Source organism: Octodon degus, unplaced genomic scaffold (genome assembly GCF_000260255.1).
Source record: "Octodon degus isolate 3935 unplaced genomic scaffold, OctDeg1.0 scaffold00109, whole genome shotgun sequence".
NCBI lineage: Eukaryota > Metazoa > Chordata > Mammalia > Rodentia > Octodontidae > Octodon > Octodon degus.
The window spans coordinates 4,362,997-4,379,017 of NW_004524685.1; the positions used below are offsets into that span (position 1 = coordinate 4,362,997).

The window sequence follows — 16,021 nt, forward strand, 5'->3', positions numbered from 1 at the left end:
ATGGCCGGCCTCGGCCACCCCGCCGCCTTCGGCCGCGCCACCCACGCCGTGGTGCGGGCGCTGCCCGAGTCGCTCAGCCGGCACGCGCTGAGGCGCGCCCAGGGCGAGGAGGTGGATTTCGCCCGCGCCGAGCGCCAGCACCAGCTCTACGTGGACGTGCTGGGCAGCAAGCTGGGGCTGCAGGTGGTGCAGCTGCCGGCCGACGAGAGCCTCCCGGACTGCGTGTTCGTGGAGGACGTGGCCGTGGTGTGCGAGGAGACGGCCCTCGTCACCCGCCCGGGGGCGCCAAGCCGTAGGAAGGAGGTAACTGCGAGGGGCGCGGCCGGGGACTCGGGCCCTCCCGCCGCCGGGCTCCCGGCCCGGGCGCGGCATCGCCCCCCGCCCCCGCCACTCGCAACTTCCCGTGGGGCGGGGGTGCCACCGAGGAGAAGTTCATTGTTCACACCTCCGGGCGTCCGGCTGAGTGCTGGGGCGGGCTCGGGCAGGTGGATGGGCTGGAGTCCATCTCCCAGGCGTTTGTGGTGGTAAAGATTAAGGGACAGCAGAGACAGTGCAACTCTTGTGTGTGTCCCACGGAGTGGGGCCCGGAAAGGGGTGTAGTTGGGGGCGGACTGGTGGAGGCTGGGTGCTCCCCCACCCGGGGACGGCACCCGTCGATGACACTGGAACCCCCAAGTCCTGCCTGGCGCGCAGAGCAGGGCGGGCCCATGATTGTACAGGGCATCCGTGCCTGCAGAGCCAGGGCGTCCCGAGTTACTTTTCAATGATGGCAAGTGAATCACTGTCTAAAAGCAGTAAATGAATTTAAGGAGAGTGTTTTGTAGGTGAGCTGTGTGTGTGTGTGTGCATGCGCACGCAGGGTTTGAAAAGCTGTACTCTCTGTGGGATGTTGGGTGTGTGTGTTTGATTAGAAGTGGCTGTTTCGCAAGTTCCACAATTTTTAGTCTCTGTATTTTTAAACTCGTGGCAATTAAGAGCTTTCTGTGTTCTCAGGGGATAGTGACTGTACAATATTACAGCTCGGAAAAATGGCTGTGATTGCTTGAAAGACAGTATAGGTTAATGGGGAGAGACAAATAGAGTGAGATTGGATTTTAAAATGCCATCTGGTTTGGGATTCTTCGCAGTGCCCGTTAGGAGCCCGGGCTGAAGACTGTTGCTCCTGGCATCCGGTGGCATTACAAGATGCAGGTGGTTTCCTTCATATCTAGAGGCTGGGGGATTTTGGTTTTTTTTTTCTATTTTATCTTTATTCACTTTGCACTGGAAATACAAAGAGCTTTTGATTTAAATATGCTTATTCTACACATACTCCCCTACTTGGTTGGTGGGAACTCCATGTGACTTGACAATAAACCCATAGCGTTTATTTCTCACTGAGATGAATAATCAGCTTTTTTCCCTCTACCCTACTTTAGCAGAAAACTAAACTACAGAACAGGTCTTAATCTCCTGACCACACCTTTCCTCTCTATTTCTAATTGAGCAGGAATGTAACTATTTGAATATGTCTAATGGGCTGTACAGCAGAGCTGTGGTTTGTATTTCAAAGACCAAAACAAGTTTCAAAAATCCTTTCAAAATGGTACTAACTAGATGAGCGTAGTCCAGTTTTTACTGAGAGGCTGTCCCCATACTTACATCCGTTTGTTTTCGTTCACCTAATGAAACTTTGCAAGTGTTGGCCTTACTGATAACTAGTGTGAGCGGTGAGCTTCCTCCCCTCCTGTGATTTTGAGGCCCAGAATTTGATATCACCCTGTTGGTCCATTGCCAAATGTCACATAATCCAACCATTAGCTGGATCTCGGCTCCATCACTGATTCTCTGCTTTTGGCGGATGTGTATCTTGCCTCAATTTTCTTCCCTATAGAGTGGGTATAATAATAGCTGCTTTGTAGAGTTGTAGTAAGTTTATTAATCCTCTTCAAATTCACAGGATGGGGCATTTAATTAAGGCCAACTGTTATTATTCAGTACACATTGGGACCTGGCCTGCCTGAGTTAATAGCCTGCCATACACTAAGTCAGTGACATTTGCAGTTCACAAGGTGAAGGTCAGTCATCTTCATGTGTCAGGCTTCATCTTAACCTATGACGCTGGCTCTCAGCGTGGGTCTTTGTGTATCTTTGCTATCAGACATGATCTGGGTCACCAGGGCAAGAGGCCTCAGGACTAGGCTGGCTAGGCTGCTCGGAGGGGCAGAATCATACCAGGTCCACACTCTTTGGAATCTCACAGAGCAGTATCCTGCTGCCTTGCTAGGCCTTGGTGCTTGTTGAGTACATGAATGCACAGAATGTGAATGAGCTAATTCAGACATATTGATAGTAACTTGCAGACCCTTTTGAGCTCGCTTATGGAATGTATTATTTTTTTTCCACATGACTGCCAACTTCAGAACTGAAAATCCACATCAGCTAAGGAGTTAAACCGATTATCACTGATCTCTGCTTCCTGTCTCTTCACATTCCATTTCATCCTGTGCTGTAGCCAGGGTGGCAGTTTGAAACTCAAATCTGATCTTGTCCCTCTGCTGACTAGCATTCTTGAGGGGGTCCCCATTGAACTGAGGTCTGCCTCCTTTTCAGCTTTAGTGTCATCTCTGGCCCACCCAAACACCTCTGAACTCTTGGTTTAGGACAGGTTCTTTCATCCAAGATCTTCGCACTGTGTCTTTCCTGGACACGTATTGTCCCTTTATATGGGACACACTCGCTCATACCTTTCTTACTGTTACCTGGCTGCTCCTTTTTCATCCTTCAGGGCTCCGTTTATTGCTCTTGTTAGTATCATTAGGTAACGTTGTTCCAGTGCTTGCCATTTGCCACAAACTGCCAGGTCTGTGCTAAGTATTTCATGAATGTCCACATCAAGTCTTTGAGTTCAACACTATCACTGTTCTTATTTTAAAAGTTGATGAAACTGAGGCTTAAAGAAATGGCCAATAAATTGGCCAGTGTTGTAGAAGTAGTGAATCCAGGATTTGAACGCAGGTTTGCTGGATGTCAAAGCTCTAATCCCACCTTCTGTGAGCACCTTCCAGCTTGGGTTGGTTCTAAACCTCCTGTAACTCTTCATAGTACACATCTTTTGTATCCCTCACTATTGTATCAACTCTTAGAGCATGTTTCATTGTTGAACATTTTGTTGGCACACAGTAAACACTTTGTTGAACACACATGTCTGTGATTCTCCCATTTTATGACATACTTTTTGATACAGGTATTTTACAAGTGGCCCCAGTAGTAGAGTCCCAGAGGTTCTATTGTTAGTGGGGTGGGTTGTAACTCTCTCCATTTTCATGTCTCTGTTGCTTGTTCTGTTTTTGTTTTTGTAACAAACTTGAGATGGTCCATCTTTATCAAAACACTGTATTTAGTGACTCTCCTCCCTGGAAGAAGGAACTAGGAACCAAATTTAAGAAAGTACTTCTATAAAAGCAGAATGTTTGTCCCAGTGCAGCCTGTAGAGATTTATAAAACTCAGGCCCCCTGTGCAGGGAGTGTAAATGAAGAAAACTGTATGTACAGAAAGTCAGTAAGTCAACGATAATGTTTGTTGTCCAATAACCACATCTCCAGGACTCGGGCTGTTTAATACTCTGAAGACAAATTAGTCTTGAGATGTCTGTCATATTTCAAATGAAACCAGCCTACTTTTGTTTTTAAGCTTTTCCAACTTACTTTTTAGGGTTAAGAAAAATCAGTGTTTAAAAGCCAAGGTCCTGGAAACCAGCTGTCTGTAATACGCAGCAGGACAAAGTTAGGGTGTGAGGATTGAATTTAAAAATAAAACTAAAATTTTTGGGGCCGGGGAGATGGCTCAGTGGAATAAGTGCTTCTCTGGCAAGTGCAGGGGCCTGAGTTCAATCCCCAGTTCCGAAAAAAAAAAAAAAAAAGAAAAGAAAAAAGCTAAAATTTTTGTATAGCTGACAAATCCATGGAGGACCACACTGGAAGCGTGTCAGAAGGTGTCCAGTCCAGTCGGTTTCAACCCCACCTCCGCTCCTGTAACTGGCTGCCCTCTTCTCCTCTTTAAAGGCAGCTACTAAGCCCACTCTTTGAGTTCCTTCCAAAAGGTTTTGAGTACCTAGTGATTATCTGGCAATCAGCTGAAACAAAATTGTGAAATGCGTTCCCTGCCCTTATGCCCCTCTTTTATTTTTATTTATTTTTTTTTGTTTCCTCGAATGCCTTCAAGGCACTTTTGGCCAGCGGGAGAGTTGTGAGGTTCGAACTCCAGCAACCTGAGGCTGACAGCTTTGTGGAAGCAGCCACTTAAAGGACTGAGCTAGGGCCAGGCCCCCTATGCCCCTCTTTTAATAGTGATTTCATTTCTTCCCAGATACCAAGTATTAATGCTGAGATAATTCTATTTAGGAGAAAAAGCACATAAACACATTCTCACTACATGGTGAAAGCTTTAATTCTTCCCTTGATCATTTTCATTTTTAGAGCCCTCTTAATGAAGAAAACCAGGCTTAGCACAAGGTAATAAATCCCCCAAAAGATGTAGGCATCAAATGGGGGAAGGGAGGTACACACGAAAGGAATGAGTAATATATAATTAGGCAGCTAGTCACCTTTCATTAGGGCACCTGCGAGGACCTACAGCTTTTGCCTGGGGTTAAGAGTAAGCATAATGATGTTGATCCCAGAGGCAAGGTGAGTGTCAAGATCACCCCTAATAGCAGTTGCTAACAAATGCCAAAGTTTTGAATGTGCATGAGCCCTAAAAGATAGCATTACTGTTGTAACTATTTCAAAAATAAGGAAAGCGAGACTTAGGTAACTACAGTTAAGTGCCTTGGCCAAAATCACACAAAGTAAATTACAGAAATGAGGTCTTCGTGCAAAGGTCATTTTCTGTTTAAAGTGCTTCTTGACAGTTGTGGTTGATTTTAACAAAACATTAAATAGACACAGAATAACTACTTGAGCCCCACTTTCCATGTCAGTGATAAATAATCTATGTGGGACATTAACTGAAGCATTTTAATTCTTTTTTCTTATGAAAAATTATCCTAATTTAAAAATATTAATTCGATCACCATACAAACCTCCTAAACTGGGGGCCGGTGAGGTAGCTCAGCGGTCTAAAGTGCCTGCTTAGGCAAGCTCAGGCAGGCGCTGCACCACGTGCCACACCAGCCCCACCCCCAGGGTGGACTGAGCCTGCCACAAAACAACAACAAAAAAAACCAGATCTCCTAAACAGGGCACAGTTTGTACATAACTGAGTCTTATTTCTTACCAGAGTAGATGTCAACTTTTTAAATGCACACATTCCCTCAAACTTCTGTTTAACTTCAAGTAAGGATACTGCCCTAAAACATAATTAGAAATCACTGGCTCTTAGTGAGATGGGAGGTGACTGCGCTGGAGGCTCTTTACAGGGCAGCAGATGGAAGGTTCTGGATAAACTGTCATCTCCAACTGGTTGGAACAACTGCTCCTTTGCACGATGTTTCCTTTTTAGCTCTTCTGTATGGCCTTGGCAATAAGGTTTGGAAATTGATATGTCTCAAAAACTGGGATGCGTCCAATAATGTAATCTAGTCCTGTACAGTTGATCTTGAAGGCCTTGAAAATAAGGAAATGATGAGCAGGGAGTGACTTCTATTAGGCCCTGCTTGCTGAAAATGAGCTTTCTGCGGAGATTCTTACAATCATTAGAGAATCATTATAGGACTAAGAAGGAAGGGTTGGATCCCTTGTAATTCAGATATGCTGGAAAATTGCTTTTGCTTGTATTTGAATTCTTATTAAGCTCAGATTTCTTCAAAATTATTTTTATTATGGTAATGGTAAAGTATCCCTCCATTATTGTAAACTAGAATGGCAGAAAAGTTTACTTGAGACTTTGGATAAACAGATGTACCTTCTACTGCCTTTGTGTCATAGGTGAATATTTGTGGTAAGTATTTATAACCTCAACATAAATGTGGAGATGCAAGTTTTAAAAATGAGTGCTGGTTATTATATATTTTGTTTTAAAATCTGTAATCACTTCAGAAAGCCTCATCTTCTGCATGGAGATCTGAAAACAGGGTAGTATTCATTCTTCCTTATCAGTGGTTATCACAGTTAAAGACAGAATTACTAAAACCTTAGCAAGAGAGGAAGGTTTTATTCTTACACAGAGCACACGAGGTCTCTCATTCCAGGTAGCCTCTAAATGTTTATTTAGCATAACCGAATCCACCAGTGATCCATCAAAATGTTATCTGACCTTTGGAGTTAGCTTCCCTTAAACTGACATTAGGTATTAAATCTGTGAGAGTCTTCAAGCTTATTTCATAAACCAACACTTTTCATCCAAATAGACAAGCGGGACTAAGCTCAAACAACAAACGGCCTTAAAATGTGTGCACATAATGCCATCCTTGTTTACTTTGTCATTGTCAAATAATTTAATAATGTCCATTATCTTCCTGAAGCTCAGTGCCGAAGGAACGGTAGCGTCTCATAGAAAAGAATAAATCGGCAGACTTCAGATCTATTTTTCTGAATGTCTGGAACATTCAGGCAAGTCAGCATGGAAGAGTACAAAGATTAAAACACAAAGGATTACAGAGTTGGTTTAATTTTAACCAACAAATCCATGTGGGCCAGAACCTGACTCAGTTTAGATTAGAAACTTATAGGGGATACAACATTTTAGCTGCTTAGCAGCTGGGTGGGCTTATAGGGAGGTTAAGTTTTCATCTCAATGAATAGATACATGGTAAAATTTTGACTTCACCATGTGTAAGTAAATAAACCTTTACCTTTATTAAATATATTTTTGTTTGGTTTTCTTTGTTGTTATATTATTTAAGAAACATTGAAGTTTTCTAATTTTGTGTGATAGTAATTAAAAAATGTAATGACTGCATTAAAATGACTGTTTTTAAAAACAAAAGGACAAGTTGTTTCACTCATACATGTTTATGTATCCAGCAAGTGTCTGTTATGCACCAGCTGTGGTGTTTGGTGCTTGGGAGATCTAGATGAATGACACACGTCTACTGCCCTCAGTGACCTCATGGTCCAGCAAGGGGGACAGACAAATGTCAGACCCTGGCAGAATGAGGGGACATGTACTGTGACAGAGCTCCGGTGTATGGAAGCTCCCAGCATGTGTCTATCTTGTGTCAGGGCTTCCAGAAGGAGTGATTACTGTGTGAGAATTCACAAGGAGAACCAAAAAGGGGCAGCCTTTCTAGGTACAGAAAGGGTAATGGAATCAAATGGGAACAAGAGTCCAGTGAAAGTTATTTTTTGTGATGTTGGGAAAGATGCAGGATGGAAAAAATACCCACCTCTGCCCTCTTGAGATTTTGGATATCTGATTCTAGCTTCGTCAAGAGAACCAGATCCATATCACATTTCTTGTTTGGCCTGGCATACTCCATTTCTACGTGTACTTCCCTCTTTTACCCACATGCTTTATAAGGCTTTAGTCCCCTTCCAAGATTCTTAGCTAGCACAGTTTTGGGGACTGCTTAGCCCATCCCAGAGTGGACCAAAGTCCGTTTCAGGACAAAGACTCATTTTTTGAGGTTTCCATTTGGTCTCTGGAAAGGTACTTTTTTGGGGGAGGGGGGGTCCTATAAATTATCAGTGTATTCTTTGCTGGGCAATCCTTCTTTGTTGTTTGCCCATGATTTATCATATTAGCAAACCTGGCATCCAATAATATCTATATTATTACCTATGTTGATGGCAAGTTTAAAAAAAAAAACTGATTCCTATTTGGTACTGAAATGTGCTTTTACTCACAGATCTGTTCATCTTGACAGTAGTCAGCAGTGAATCCCACAGTAATATAAATCAAGGACAGCCTAAATGGAGTGTGTGTCTTTAATTGTGGGTTGGGCTTTTGCATGGTGTAGGAGGCAGGGTAATTGGGGATACAACACTATCTTGGAGGTCAGAAGATGCTGGTTTTGATTGTCAAAGTGATAGTAAGGTCTAATAGACTTCTCAACATGAACATGCTGTTCTTTTCTTTCAAAACTTTGATTGGAGCTGAAGAGATAGCTCAAGGGCATAAGCACCTGCCTGGCAAGTCTAAGGTCCTGAGTTCAATCCCTAGTACCACAAAAAACAAAAACAAAAACTTTGGTTGTGCTGAGATAGAAAATCTAGGATAAAAAAATCCTACAAAAGATAAAGAGAAGAGAAAATGGTTGGGGAGGTGATGAAAACTTACATTTAGGAGCAGGGAGTAGAGTCTAATGAATAAAGTACTGGGTTTTACTCCACCCAAGACATTGTTATTACACTTAACCAATCATATGAACTCATGTCTTGCTAATGGTAGTTCATCAGGAGATGAAGTTGGATGTGCTAAGTCCATTTCCAGCTACTCAGCCATTTCTGGCACATTTGGTAGGTAAGTATTTGCCTAGGGAAGACTTCAAATAAAAGCCATTGGAGTAGCATAAGATCCCTAGATCCACATAATTTCTATTGTCACGCATCACTCTTATCAGTGGCTGCCAGTTGGTGTTTCTGTGGTTAATGCAAGTCGATGACCAGAAGAAATGAAGAGCAAAGGGTAATGAGGTTTGTAAGTTGAACATTCTCTCCTGACAAACAGTCTTTATTTTCCCATGTGGTTCTTTATTCTAAACCCTCATAGATTTCATCCTGATGTTAGCCTCTAAGTTTTCTCTTCCAAATTTTAACTTTTCTTTTCCAAAACATGAATTTATTTTTTCTCAGTGAACACAAAAGAAGTAAAGGGTACCTATATAAATATAGCCTTTCTATAGTTAGCCATGTGCACATTAATATTAGTAGTCCTATATGACATGGATGTACTTTTTCTTTAATGTAGAGGTACACTTGTGGTTAGCCTAGACATTTTTTGTGTGTGAAGTGATTCAAAAAGTGGAAATCAGCAAGTTTATCTTGGTACAGTTATAAAATAATAAACATTAAAAAACCCATCCATTTTATTCTTTTAATTTTATTATTTATTTAGTCATAAGGGAACCATTACCTCTGGAAGAAAGAATAATATAACTACAGTTTGACTTTGGATTGTGTCTTAGACCATTTATGATGATAATCATATTTTCCAGTTCAAGAGGTTTGTGTGGAAAGATTTAAAACTAGTACTTTCTCTTTAAGTATCCAAGCTATTTTTTGGTCCTGGTTTTTGTATTTTTCTAACATACTACCTGTTGTCTTAGTCCTATATTGTGGACCATAATGGGCCCAAACTCTCCTTTCTCTGAAAAATAATGTTGGGAGTTAGAGGAGCCCTACTCAGAATGGTCACTTATTTCTTCATTTTTCTCTAGGTTTTTCTTTTTCTTTTCTCTAAGGCTTTAGGCCCTACTAGTCTCCAGGTTTTCCCAAGTTATCCCAAATATAAAAACAGTTTAACTTTGAATAGAGCACAGCTTCAAGGTAAGGCTTTTTGTACCATTTATCTTTTCTCCCCCAGAGGTGGTTTTCTGCCCACTAATGTCATAAAATCAAATTAACAGGCCATGATCAGATCTTTTATTTTTATTGTAATAGAATTAGTAAAAATATCAGAGCAAACTACAACATAGTAAAAGTGCTTATTAATTCATGAAATTAGATTCATTTGCATACATTTGTATTTGTGTGTGTGTGCTGTTCCAGTAAATGAGATGTATTTCTTACTCTGAGTCCTGGTGGGGAAAACAATGTGAAAATCCACTGCATTTCTCTTGAACCTGATTCTTCAACTGAATTCTACAACTCAAGTTCTTCCTAGACATCCTGGAGGCCGTGTCTGTTGACCTGATAGGTTTTGGGGCTCATGACCAAAATCTCAGCATTGTTGCTTGTGCATGTCAAGTCATGTTTAATTTCCACTCACTTGGATGACTCCTTGCAGTGATGGTTTCCTGGCTACTTGGGCCTCTGTCCATTCAGGAGCCTGGGTTTGTGTCCCTAATTCTACATGGCCTTGATAAGCCTATTGCGGAACATGTGAAAGAGCGAGATTGTCAACTTTACCATTTGCTGTAGGTTGACTCTACCTCTTCTTCTTTGGTGACATAGTCTATAAACAAGTTAAGGGAAACTTACACTGATTGGGATGGTGAGGCATAGTTTCCCATCTCAGCTTACATCTTTTACGTTGTTTGAGTTGTTTTGGTGGCAGCAGCACACCCTGAATCCCAAGCCACAGGAAGTAAGGGTTTCCTCCCAGCAGTGTCTAGATGGAGGGTGGGACCAGGAGGTCCCTGGATCCAACCTAAGGATATGGATGTGAACACCTAGACACAAACCCAGAACTCACTTACTTGTTTCTCTTTTCTCTTTTCTTTCTCTCTCCCTTTCCTTTCCTTTTCTTTCTTTTCCTTTCCTTTTTCTCTCTGTTTTTTTCTCTTTCCTTTATTTTCTCTTTCTCCCTCCCCACTTCCTTTTATATGTCCAAACAGAATGTACTAAAACATAGTATTTGTCACACAAATACAAATGTATGCAAATGAATCTAATTTCATGAAATAATAAGCACCTCTACTGTGTTGTAGTATGCTCTGATATTTTTACTAATTCTATTACAATAAAAATAAAAGATCTGATCATGACCCGCTAATTCAATTTTATGACACATAAAATCCTCAGATTACTGGCCAGAAGCCTAGAAGTAACCTTGAAAATCAATGGGTTTCACTATTTTTCCTTCATACTCCCTCAACATTAAAATAGGTGGAAACCAGCCTTTAATTAAGAATAGCCAAAGGAAATTCAATTTTCTCCCGAGTAACTCACTTCACAGGATTGGCTGGTGAGAATGTCCTTTAGGTATGAGACATTGGACTGAAATACAGGTTGCAGTGAGTGCAAGTGATTGTTTGGTGATCAATTAGTCTGTGACCCTACGGAATGGAGAACTCCTGTTTCCCAGCCGAGCAGCCTCCTGATAAGAGTGGAGCATTCGCCCTCACACAGGCTCATTTGACCACCCCAAAAAGAGTGCTCTGAAGATTTTGGTGAGAGATACTGAGGATGGATGAAGCGTCTGCGGCTCTGACTAGAGAAATTGTGTGGTCATAGGGAAAGCCTCGGGAGTGTGAAACTTGGATCTGTAATTACATGAGAAAACAATGGGTAGTGTGCCTGTCATGTCCAGGTCTGCAGTTTTCTTTGTGAGCTGGGCTGGATAACTGAGGCCTGAGTACTTGGCTAGAAAAGGGAAGATTAGTATTGTGTCTAAACCAGCCCCAGAGAACATCTTTGATGCAGGGGCAGAGTAATAGGGATTTAAAGTATTTTCTTGATACAAATGTCGAAAAACATACCAGATCCTGCCTGTTGGCCTCAGTACAGCTGAGGGTCAATTAGGATTCAATACATGCTCCCTGAAGTATTCTCTGGCCCTGAGGTCAGCCGAATGACTGGAATTGCTGCAGATGTAATAGTGCTGTCCCTCAGCCTGTTTTCACACACACACACACACACACACACACACACACACACACACAGGGTTTACACACATTTTCATTCAGGTTTAGATAAAAATCAGTTTTTTAACAATGCCTTCTTTGTGGATAGCATTTAGTGGTAATGTGGGTCCTCCAATCTGCTTAGAGAAATTCTTGAATAATGTTATTTTGATGTTTCTCTAACCAGGAAAGTGTTTCTTTTCAAATGAAATACGCCTTTTCACCTGGCTCTTTCAGCCTGTGATCCCCTTTAGGCAGGTTCCCTTTCCCTTGATTTCACCCTTGAGATGTGCTTTCTGGGGCTGTTTGTGAGGAGAAGGACACGTGCAGGTGCTAGCGCTTTTGTGCTCTTCTTTTCCTTCCTCCTCTTGGGGAGTTTCCACGACAGTGTAGACTGGTCCTCCCATTCTGTGTCTGTGATTTTCAGATGACAGGTTTCAACTCCTAAATTGGTCTTGAGGCCAGTGGGTTACTCTGTTGTTTTTGTTTGTTGTAAATGAGCTTGATTAAGTGGGAAATATCAGTGTGTGCACACTCATAATACAGCCAGGTGTTACTTCCTATAACCTGTATTTATACGTAAACACTATATGCTTACTAGTGTGTTTGCAGCTTGTATTTTTCTTACTATGGGTCACTTTCAAGAGATTTAAAATGGATACCAAAAACAAAACATAAAGAAATACTATCATTTTAGTTTTTACTGCCATTCTTTGCTGTTTGCAGAAGCAATACAATTTGAGTATGTGTGAAAAGCATTTGACCTCCATTGAGTAAATAGGCATTTCTTTCTAAGGGCACTGGGAATTTTATCACCTAGTTGGAAGGTAAAGCCACTCAACTAAGTATAGCAAAATGTAGAAGGTAGAGAGAAAAGAACAACACTGCAACTGGAAAGTCTTGGGCTCTTCCAAGTGAATAGGTATTTTCAAATATCAAGGGCTCCCTCGTATTAGCACCATTGAGTTCCCATGCCTAAGAATGATGTTCATTTGTAAATTGAATGTTAACCTTGTAATATTACAAGACAGCAGGTGTTCAGAAGGCAGACTCCACAAGAGCCCAGAACGTTTTCATGTTTTGGTGACATGAGTCCTGCTCTTCCTTGCTGCCCACTGATCTGCCCACCTGCACCCCCAGCCTGCCTCTTCCTCGGTCTCCTTTTCACTCAGGGAACCAAATCAGCATGGGTACTCCGATCCTCATCACCCGAGCATGCTCCCTTCTCACACAGCCCGGGGATCTCAGGGTGCTGCCAGGCTGCCTCAGGTGGTAGACCGCCTGATTCATGGAACATTCCTGGAGCTGTGGCTTTCTCTGCTTTTCCATGTGCCTGAGGCCTAGAGCAGGACTGCTATGAATTCAGGTTGTGGCTCGCTGATTTAGCTCTGTGGCTTTGAGCAAGCTGAGCTTCACTTTCATCATCTCTGAGTGTCAGGGTGGTTTTGACCCATAGCTTTATTATGTGTAAGATACCAAGCAGTACCATGTAGAGTGGCTCCTCCCTCAAGGATCAGTCCTTCCTCTTTCTGCTTGACCTAAGGACTGTCGCTGAAGGCCCTGAGGACTGAAGCTGTGTTTTGCTCTTGCTGTTTTTTTCCCTGAAATCTAGAGATCTGCATCCCTTAGGGTGCCTGAGGCTGCCCAGACTGAGAATTGTTCAGTATTAGGGATCCATAATGTTATAGTTTGGACCTGTGCTGAGCCTACCTGAATCATGCTATGAAGTTGAGAGGATCACCAGACACATCTGCTTGAGCCTCAGCAGGCAGCCGGGCAAGTCACCCAGCACCTGAGCACTGCCTGTCCCCTCACCACCTCATATTCCTAGGAGTAATCAAAAGTGGAATTAAGTTGCTTCCCTCCCTCTGATTCCTACTCATCCTTCTGCTCTTCTCAGTCAGTCAGTACCTGAGAGAATTTCTGCCAAAAGCCACATAAACACACGCACGCACGCACGCACGCACGCACGCACGCACGCAAAAAGAGAAACCCTTAGTATTTGATCTTGAACTGATAGTAAGTGGACACTTAGCTTTGAATTTATTGGTATCTTCACACATTAAATTTGTTTTCCACTTTTGAGTACTTTTAAAATTCTTCTTCCTTTCCAAGGTAGAGTTCCACCTGGAATTGAGTCTGAGTTCCGATTCTCAACTGCATCTCAAGCAATTCACAAGTTTCAGTTTCCTGTGAAATATCTTTCTGCCTTCTTCCCAAGGATGTTGAAGGCCAAAGTGTCCTGAATATTGAAATGCGCTATGGGGAGGTGATTGCAGTGGTAACATTGTTATGAGTGATAGATTGTGCATAGTGGTAATAGTAACATGATAGAAAAACTGGGGAAAAACAGCGCATTCTTGATGATATCGCTAATGGTCTAGATTTGACCAGCATCCCTTGCACAGAATACTGTGAGACCAGTCTCTGACAGCCACTGGAGCAGGGCTCTGTAGAAAGCTTCTGTCCTCTGTAAAGACTACTACAGCGCTTACTACAAGGGAACTTGTGCAGAAAACGTTTTGGTTCAGTTGTGTCACTGTGAGAAGTCTATTCGTATCACAGTAATTGCTGAAATTAAACTGGTAAAAATTGTGATCCCTATTCTGGAGAAGCCTATGGTCTGATTGGGGGGATAAATATAAATAATCACAAGTATATGAATATTTGTGGTAAGCATTGCAAAGCAAAAGGACAGTTTGTTTCCTAAAGTTGTACTAAGTTAAGAGGAAGCGGTATACTAAGAGGCCTACATGCAAAGAGCCTGAGGATCAGCTTTCAGCTTTTACATGATGATAAAAAACTGGTGTAATGTGTTACCAGAGACCTTTCCCCAGACAATAATGCCATGAGTGGCATTGATCAGCTCCTTTACTGAAAGCCTCTTTCCTGAAGCCTCTTCCTTAAGTGTATGTGGCTGGGGGCTAGCCTGGACCACCGTGGGCGCAGCCTTCCTACCTGTCAATTGGGGGTAATGCTGCTCCCAGTCAGCCTCTAATGCTGAAGTTGAATGAAGAAATGAGAGTGAAGATGTCTGCAAAGGTCCTGGTGCAGGTCTTAGAGCAGGATCTGTAGCTGCAGTTCTTAATGTTCCTGGATAAACCGCCCCCCAGGCTAAGAAGCTAGTTAGCAAATAGGGACCTGGAGAAAAACCTTGTAGTTATGGGAGATACAGAAGATAAACAGTAGACAGAATATGCGCCTCACAAGCAGGATTTGGGAGTTAGGTGGAATCCAAGCAGAGACGTGACTACCATTTATTGTGTTTGGGGGTTGCTGCTTTGTGTACTCTCCTTTATCTCTGCCCTGTGGTGACCCTAATTTAGGACAGGACAAAGGAGAGGAAAGGATACCGCACCTTACTTAGGGTCAAGTAATTCGTAAGCAATCATGTTTACCCCCTTTGTGTTGCTGTAACAAAACACAGTTACTTAGAAAGTAAGAAGTTGGTTTGATTCACAGTTCTGGTGGCTGAAAAGCCCAAGCAGCACTGGTGCCAGCATCCTGTATGGCACCCTGGCTGTGTCGTCATGCGGAATGCAAGAGCAACCAACTTGCAGAAGGGAACTGTGCAAGCAAGGACTCAGGAGCCCAAAGAAGGCCACAGAGGACTCTTCATGTAGAAACCCACTCCTTGGGGAGCTGGTTCTCTCCTGCAAAAGGCCTGAGAATCAAGCTTTTGCATGGAGACAGCATAAATCCATGCATGAGCGTAGCCACGACCCAGCCACCTTCCATTAGGACCTGCCTCTTAAAGCATCCCTCGTCTCTCAGCACCATCACCCTGGGACCACGCTTTCAGAACATGAACCCCTGGGCAGCACCCTGAGCCCCTACCATAACCACACAAGTAGTGAAGCTGAGATGGGGAACAAGTGACCCTGACTCCAAACCTGTTTGCCTCCTATGCCAGAGAGGAGGCACGAACTGTCGTGCCAGTCAGATAATGAGCATTAGTGAGATTCTCTTAATACACGTACCATGGCTACAGACTTGGTGCCTCCAAGGGGCAGCCATTCCTTCTGTTAGTGAAGATATCTGGAAGAATGAGAGACAGAGGATTCTCTTGGTAGAGACTGCATTTCAGCTCAGCAGCTACTCATCTCTCTGCCCCTAATCCATGGGTCTTGCTCAGAAACCTTCTCTACCCATTGGAATCACAGAAGGGTTGACACCATCTCTACCTATGCTTTTATAGTTCAGGCTTAATATTTGCTGAGAGTGGTCTGTTCCAAATAGTTTGCCAACCTAGAGAAAGAGCCTTGATCTTAGGTCGTAAGCACAGGAGAACATGGAGGATAAAGATCTGAACAGGAATGGTGGAACTGTGCCAGCTCCAGAAAGGAAACCTCCCTAACAATTTGGAGTGAAAAGTAAGGGTCAGTTCCATCTTCACATCCTCACCTTGCTCAGCCAACCCCTCCCTGCCAATCAAAAGAAAAATCATATGAAAACTATATGAAAGTTGAGGCACAAATTGTCACCACTCTCAACCCTGAGCCACCTCAGTTCTATGATGGCTTGAGTAAGCCTTTGGATGCTGACCTTTTTCTCCTTAGTCCTGCTCTAAGCTTGGGACCAATGTTACCTGTGCT

At 42.9% G+C, this 16,021-nt stretch overlaps 1 protein-coding gene across 1 annotated transcript in view; it reads left to right on the forward strand.

Moving 5' to 3' along the window:
* Positions 1-16,021, forward strand: part of Ddah1 (dimethylarginine dimethylaminohydrolase 1) — a 151,591-nt gene continuing 135,570 nt past the window's right edge. Inside the window, exon 1 of the mRNA XM_004639288.2 lies at positions 1-303. Coding sequence (XP_004639345.1) covers positions 1-303 — 303 coding nt within the window. The remainder of the gene's footprint in view (positions 304-16,021) is intronic.